This window comes from Pterocles gutturalis, unplaced genomic scaffold (genome assembly GCF_000699245.1).
Source record: "Pterocles gutturalis isolate BGI_N339 unplaced genomic scaffold, ASM69924v1 scaffold32977, whole genome shotgun sequence".
NCBI classification, from domain to species: domain Eukaryota; kingdom Metazoa; phylum Chordata; class Aves; order Pterocliformes; family Pteroclidae; genus Pterocles; species Pterocles gutturalis.
Window position 1 is genome coordinate 30,451 of NW_010108890.1, and position 7,640 is coordinate 38,090.

The 7,640-nt window shown below is 38.1% G+C and overlaps 1 protein-coding gene across 1 annotated transcript in view; it reads right to left on the reverse strand.

Moving 5' to 3' along the window:
* The window catches only part of TECR (trans-2,3-enoyl-CoA reductase), a gene marked incomplete at its 5' end in the record, with an annotated part of 13,297 nt that extends 10,465 nt beyond the window's left edge, over window positions 1-2,832 (reverse strand). Inside the window, 4 exons of the mRNA XM_010072792.1 lie at window positions 406-509; window positions 1,851-1,895; window positions 2,230-2,281; window positions 2,782-2,832. Coding sequence (XP_010071094.1) covers window positions 406-509; window positions 1,851-1,895; window positions 2,230-2,281; window positions 2,782-2,832 — 252 coding nt within the window. The remainder of the gene's footprint in view (window positions 1-405; window positions 510-1,850; window positions 1,896-2,229; window positions 2,282-2,781) is intronic.
* Between the last annotated feature and the right edge of the window lie 4,808 nt (window positions 2,833-7,640).

The window sequence follows — 7,640 nt, forward strand, 5'->3', positions numbered from 1 at the left end:
GAAGTCACTGTCAATATGCCTTTTTGCAGGACAAACTCATAGGAGTATAGTCAGGAGAGTTACACAGGCCCTGTGAAGCAGATCCCCAAAGGCACTTAGACACCTAGTTCCTAGTGATTTTGCAGTAGACATCTAAGTCCATTTGAGAACCTGCACCTTAGTTCAGTAGAGCCAACCTACCCTGCAGCAAGTTTTCCACTGCTGCTCTCCCAGGGATCTAGGCATTCAAAATATCCTGTTACTGCTTTCCCTGATTAAATGAACTGAAGCAATGAGGATTCATTGCCTGCATCCACTATCAGAGCAGGCATCATGCAGAAATACTGGACAGAAACAAAAAGTGATGTAAGGATTAATTATGGAAAAATAGCCATTAAAATGGCTCAGACATGAAGCATAGCTCACCGTAGTCCATCCTATCTGTGGCCCTAAATCTTTAAAGTATAAGGTAGCAGTTGTGCCAACAGGGAGGTGCTGCAGGATTTCCTCATCCCTCAGGGACTTTCCTTCTGAGAAGGAAAGAAGTAATTACATCTCAGTGAAATTCAGGGCAACTTTGGTAGCATACTAGCTTCATATAGTGCTTTAACCAATCTGTGAGATTCTTTGACGTGACATGGGTTTATTGGAATCTCAATAAACAAACTAAGAATGTTTATACCTAATTTTGATTTATCCCTGTAATCACATATAAGCCTGGATCCTCTAGTCACACCAAGAGAGTTATGAGAATACGCAGTCCTATGTGCCTCCCTACTCCAGTAGACTTGCTTCATCACTGCTACAGCAGAATTTGCTGATGAGTCACTGGCCTTTGTTATGGTTCACTGACCTCCTGGTCAGCTGCACCTCCATCTCTCTCCTCATCGCTGATTGTCAGACAAACAAGCTAGGATAGGCTGAGATTGGAAGGCTCTCCTACAGAAGTTTTCATTGCCTCATTTTTTTCCAACTAACCAGCCAGGAGGTGATTCCACAGGACTTGGGCTAGTACTCAAGCTTTTAATGCCAAATTTTCAGGGAATCTCCAGAAAGCCAGCATTTTCTCATGGCAAGTCTCACAATATAAGTCCATGGAAATCTGACAAGGTAGATGTTAGAAGGAAGAAATAAGATACTCATACACCTGTTTTCCATGGACAGATTCTACACAATGAACTAATCTTCACCAGCATACTTTTATACTTTTAAGGGACTGTTTAAATAAAATCATGCTCAGTGGAAGCAAAAGAAGAAAGTGCTACATTTCACACTGAATGCTAAGATGAATTAACACAGTTTGGCAATTAAACTTTCTTTTGCGCACCCAGGCCATGTACTAAGCGGCTTCTTGTAGCAATACCTACAACTGCATTAATGAAGTCTGCCAGCTGGCATTAGCTTTGTCAGCAAATCCTACATCCATGGCAACGTGTTTTGCATTAGCTTATCTCAAAAGAATGGTAATTCCTGCCTAAGAACAGAAGATATGTGAATTGATAGCTCTAACTCATAGCCCTTTTCAGCACTCCCAGCTGAGCATCACTGTGGAGATCATTTCACTGCAGCTAAGGGAAATTAGTATCTAGATTCTGTGCTGCCTGTCTTGAAAACTGAAGTGCTCACTAGTTAGAAAGTGCCTTGGAACAATGTGCAGACTCTGGAGTTAATTACCAAGCACCAGGCACATGGGTTGAACTCTCTTCAATACTTTCAAAGAATTAAATTTGTTCTGGATTCTCTTCAGCCTTCATTGTGCTAACTAACATAGCTGGAAACTCATGATGAAGAACTAATACCCATGCAAAGTACACCTTTTATGCCAGGTCCCTGCTCAGAGCTTTGTTATTCTAGTCCTCACAAGTACTTACTTGGATCAAGTTTTATCGACTGCCTTGCTGGATACCACCGAGGATCTGTAAGACCACACAGAATTGTGTGATATACAATGTTTGTTTTAGATCATCCACTACTATAGTGAATGCAACACAACAAGATAAGATTTAGTTAAAGATTTTTAGGAATATTTATTCAACATTAATATCTGTGAGAAATTATGCAGCAGAAAAAATGCAAAGTCATATCAAGATAGTATAAAAATGATACTGAAATCTCACTGTGATTGCATTCCTGTGCAGGTTACTTAGCAGTATGTGTGTGTACATCACATGTTTCAAATTTTGTGATTTTCTCCTATTTATATACTGAATATTCTGATATGATATGAACTGTTGCAAAAGTTATACTCACATAATTTATGGAACATCGATCTGATTTCCCTAATTGTGGCATTTGGTTCCACCTAGGCAACAAAAAATATTGCATATGTAAGATACATATTTTGAAAGACAACTAGTAGGTGCAAGACTATTCAAGTAGAAGAGTGACTAAAACATTGTAACAGTGTAACTTTCTTACAGATGGCTAGGATTGGCATGGGTGATTCAAAGTACTTCTTACAGGAAAAGGGGAGGACAATTTGTGATGTCTGTTTCAGAGCCAGCTTCTCTAGCAGGGGTCAGGAGTTACTACAACAGCAGTGACAGTTTGATGGCTTATGAGTGAGTAAGACACAACTGGCACCATCTTAGTGCAGCAGATGAAGTGCTCTTTGCCCAAAAGCTCCCTCTGGAAAAGGGCTGAAGTACTCTGTAGTCGGTGCGAAGTGTGCATAATCACTGCCTCTTCAGTGGCCAAAGAAAGGCTATCAGGAGACGAAATACCCTTCATAAACATTAAGTTTACTTAAAAGTTACTAATTTTTAAATAGTCACCTAACATTTTAAACAGATTTTTGCTTACCTTCTCTAGGAAGCATAGCTGTTTCTTTGTCTTCCAATCAAGGATTTCCACCTGATAGGATAGAAAAATGATAATTACTAATTATTGGCTAAATAATCTCTAAACTCTTTGTTGATTCTCAAATTCACAATCATTGTTCAGAGTGAGACATTGTTTTTCTCTCATCTCTGGACTGTGTTGAAAACACTTCTGATGTGCTCAAGAGACAGCTTTAATCATAGCCAGGTTCTCAAAGCACTCAACTTGTGAAAAAATAATATTCTTGCCAAATAAATTCTCTTCCTGATTACATTCAGAAGCAGAAGTAGTTAACTTATTGATCAAAACACATTGATCTGGGGTATTTACTTATGCTAGAGCAAAAGGAACAAATAAGGGATAGAGAAGTTTCACAGGAACCACTGAGGAACAGAATTTTTATAATTTGTAGAACTAGAAAGACAGTTTGAGGAAAAAAAAAAAGTGCATATATATGCATGTAAGCAAATATTCTGAGTACATACAGCTTGAAGATTAATGTGCATTGTTCCCAGAATATCTTAATTGTAAAGAGAGTGGAAAGCAGTGGTGGATATAATGAACAAATGCAGCTAAATATCTGGACATCACAAATCCTTAAGAGGTTGTTATAGGAATATTCAGGGCTACTCTTGCTTCTCAGATCACCTGTATTAGTAACTATATAATAGCATTTTATATTTCAAGCAGTGGTTTATCTACGGTGCTGAAAAGGAAAGAGCAGATTGTTTCAGTAATGAAATGGCAGTTTGGCAAAAGGTTATGATTTTAATCAACAGCCAAGCAGAAAAGTCCCCAGATATTTCAAAGCCCAATTGCAGCAGGCTAGCAAAACCTAAGATACAGTGAAGGTGTTTTAGTTTCATTTGTTCTCATCAAACACTGTAATGGAACTTTGTGGCATAGCTAAGAGTGAAAGTCCAAAGCTTATCTGTAGCATTAGATGACTGGGACTATCATTACTTAATACCAAAAGAGTTTGTTGGGTTTTTTTAAAAATAAACATCTAGCATTAATTATGTTTGGTATTAACTGGCCAAGAGGATAGATTAACATCAGATTTTAAATGTGATTCCTTACTAAAAATAGGAGTCACAGTCCAGTATCTTTCTAATAGGGTTGCTTTGAAGAGATCACTTGGTTAGAGTATCTTATTTCCTTGTTTTACTTGTCCCAAAATGTTCTTTCTCTATTGGTGCACCAATGGAGCACTTCAGCTCCAGCCAGAAGTATGAAATCTGATCTCCACAAGGAATACCAATGCAGTGGTATTTTCTACCTGTGCATTGTAAGCTCTAAGGGAGGTAAGCAGTTTTCCTCCTTTGTGATACGTCACAAGCGTGTGACAGATTATGGGGATATTATATGTTTTCCCTTCATTTTTCATATTTGAAATAACACAAAATTCAAGTTTTAACGTTTGTTTGCGGGATATCTCCATGGGAAAGTAAATGAAGTGGATTCCCTTCCCAGATGGCTATTCTTGAAATACAGCTTTCTGACTCTTGCAGTCCACAGAACAAGCACCGTGGGGGCTGTAAACTGCCGAGTTGCTACGGGATTATTGAAACCTTTGGTGTATCTCAAAGCTGTTGTGTCAATGAATACCATTGGGCTGCCCTACAGACTGTAGCAGCGCCCACAGTTTTATCAGTCTCCTTCTCATTCCATACCCACTCCCAGCATATACATTTTGGATCAGAATCCCCCAGGGGCAGTTTTAGTCTATGGCCTTCACTGACTGTATTAGAGAAATCTTCTCCAGGCCAATTAACAGAGAGGTTTGGACATCCTTCCACCACCTACACTTTTTAAATTGGATTATTCTCATTGTGCACAAGGGCAGACTGAATATTTTCTTTTGTTCTGTGTTTTTCATGGAAGTGGCTGTACAGAAATTTAGGTACTTCTATGCACCTTTGGAATCTGTGTGGAAAACAAACAAACACATAATCCAAGATCTTCTGTGTTGTTATTTGGTTCTATTCCAGCATGTCTCTTTGAAGTGCCAAACCATACCTGCCTGTACTGGCGATTTCTTCACATACCTAAGGGGAGCCTGTAGAGATGATGGATGCAGACTCTCTTGAAGGTGCACGGTGATAAGGGTGAGAGGAAAGGGACACCAGTTGCAGTACGGGAAAATCCAATCAGATACAAAGAATTTTTTCCACCATGAGCTTGGCCAAACATTGGAACAGGTTGCCTAGAAAGGATGTAGAACCTCCATCCTTGGAGGTATTTAAAACTGGACTGAACAAGATACAATGCCATTTGATCTAGTTTTATTGCTTTGAGCAGGAGCTGGACTACATGACTTCCAGAAGTCCCTTGCAACCTAAATTATTCAATGTTTCTAAATTTTTTTGCACACCCATTCCTGAAATTCAAACATTTAAGTTACTTTCATGATCTAAGCAAATATCAAACATTGTTTCCCTTTTCAGAAAGACGGACACAGGAACACAACTTTAGATTCCACTCCAGTCCATAGAAAGTTGTGCAACAACAGAATGAAAACAAAGTGACTGTCTCCTCTAATTATCACACCTCTTAGCTGTATCAGAACATTTCCCAGTATTTAAATGTTCCCTACATAAGGGACAAAAAAGCTTGATCCAAGGCAAGAAATGTTCTCTTTTCTCAACATAATGGCCACTCCCATGAACCCACGTAGCACTGAACACAGTGTTTCCAGTCTTCAGGCACAGCACCAAGTCAGTTAATGTATTGGTTGGCAACAGTTTTTAGATACCCAGCAATCTGTTCTTGGAACACTCACTGATAGCTATCATCCCTTTCAAACATAAGTTGTTTGGCCCAGAGAACTTTAATTTCTATGTGTTTTCAGACCATTTAGCACAACAGGACATTGACTGTTGGCCTGCACTAGTGCAATATGACTTACAGTCCACTTATTTGGTGAATTTTTAAAGGCATTTTAAATTACAGCTTCTCTAAAGCTACTTTGAGTAGAACTTAATCAATAGGCAGATTTGTGCAAGACAGCTATGTTAAAACTCTTTTATAAGTGACTACAAATATCTGTCTTCAGTGTTTAGAAGACAAATCTGTTCTAGTGCATAAGGATTAAAGATTGATACTGTCTTTAAGAACAGAAAAAGTCTTGACTATTACTGTTTAGAACAGGTTGAGGGCAAAGAATAATCAACATATGATATAAGCAGAGAAAAGTACATTCAACTGTGAAACTTTTATTCAGAAAATAAAAGGGGAAAATAAAAGGGGGAAGTTTATTCATTGGTGAAAAACAGTTGAGCAAACAGCGTTTAGAAATTATTTTAAGATGCAGTGTCCCTGCAATAGGATTACAAAAACATAGTCCATCAAATTCACACAGTTTAAAGTAATCAAATGCTTAAGGATCAACAGATATTCAGAAATTATAGCTATTATGGAAATACTGACATACTCATCATGCCTGTGCATCTTGGAAGTTTTATTTGCAGCCATTTGTACTCAGCAGATTCAGTAAACTATAGCTGAGTTAGATTTTGTGAGCACTGACATAAGCATCTATTGTATTGATTTCTTTTGGAATTACTCAGTAAAAAAATGCTTATTTTACAGTCTAGGAACCAACCAGCCCAAGAAAGAGTAATGCAGAATGAATCCTCCCTGAACTATTAGAGTGCTTACATAAGTCAGGTTCCTTGAAATCACACTTAAAAAAATAATCCAGTGATTGCCACAGTCCTAATTAAATATTTCTAAACATTTTATTTTTCCTATGGAATGAGTAATTTTCTCTCTCTCCTTAGGAAACAACCAGCCCAAGAAAGAGTAATGCAGAATGAATTCTCCATGAACTATTAGAGTGCATACATAAGTCAGGTTCCCTGAAATCACACTTAAAAAGAAAAAAAAAAAATACAGTGATTGCCACAGTCCTAATTAAATATTTCTAAACATTTTATTTTTCCTATGGAATGAGTAATTTTCTCTCTCTCCTTAGACTTTTCTGGTATACTGTGTTGCTCCTGAAGGAAGTAAGCATGCCTTAGCGTGATCTCACACTAGGGTATATCAAGAATAACTTTCTTGAATTCAATAGAGTTAAGCCACAGGGAAACTGCTGTAAGTGTACTTACAGTGACAACGTATCTCTCTGAAGCAATTGGCTCATATTTCATGAGACTAGAATCTCATTAGATTATTTCACTGTGTATAAATAGAAAAGATACAGTGACATCCATACTAAAAATTTTTTTATACAATTAAATTTCACTTTTGTAGAATTTAGATGTCTAACATGTACAGGTTCACAAGACACACATTAGGTACTTACTCCTGAGCTCCCTAAGTTCTGCTCCTATGCAAACCAATGAGCATCGCTGTCTGAACTGTGCTGAAACTCACAGTACACTTTTATTTCTTCCACCTGTTTCAGAGTTGTTAGTTAGGCATGCTTGCATCTAAATCCTCGAAGACCTTGATCCAGTAAGCATCTTTATCCCAAGGCTAGCACAATGCACAGCATTTAGATTATTTCTAAATGAAAGAAAACTGTCAGCAAAGGAGATGTTGTAGTTCTTCATGCCTTATATGTGATGGTTAGACACACTGCCAGGAAGTGGTACAATTATTTTAGACTGTCTTCTGCCATTACCCACTCCTCCCATAGAAGGCTTGGGTGGTTTGGGCCACCAAGCAAAGAATGAAGGTTTCAAGAGAGACCAAAGAGTACATGCAGGAGAGGACAGAGGTGTATTCCAGTGAAAAGGGCAGTCTCCTGACAAAAATAAATCCTGAATTCCTGTCTCTCTGGGCTGCTTCAGGCACTGCTCCCTTCCATTGCCATTCTGTTCAGCATTTCCCTA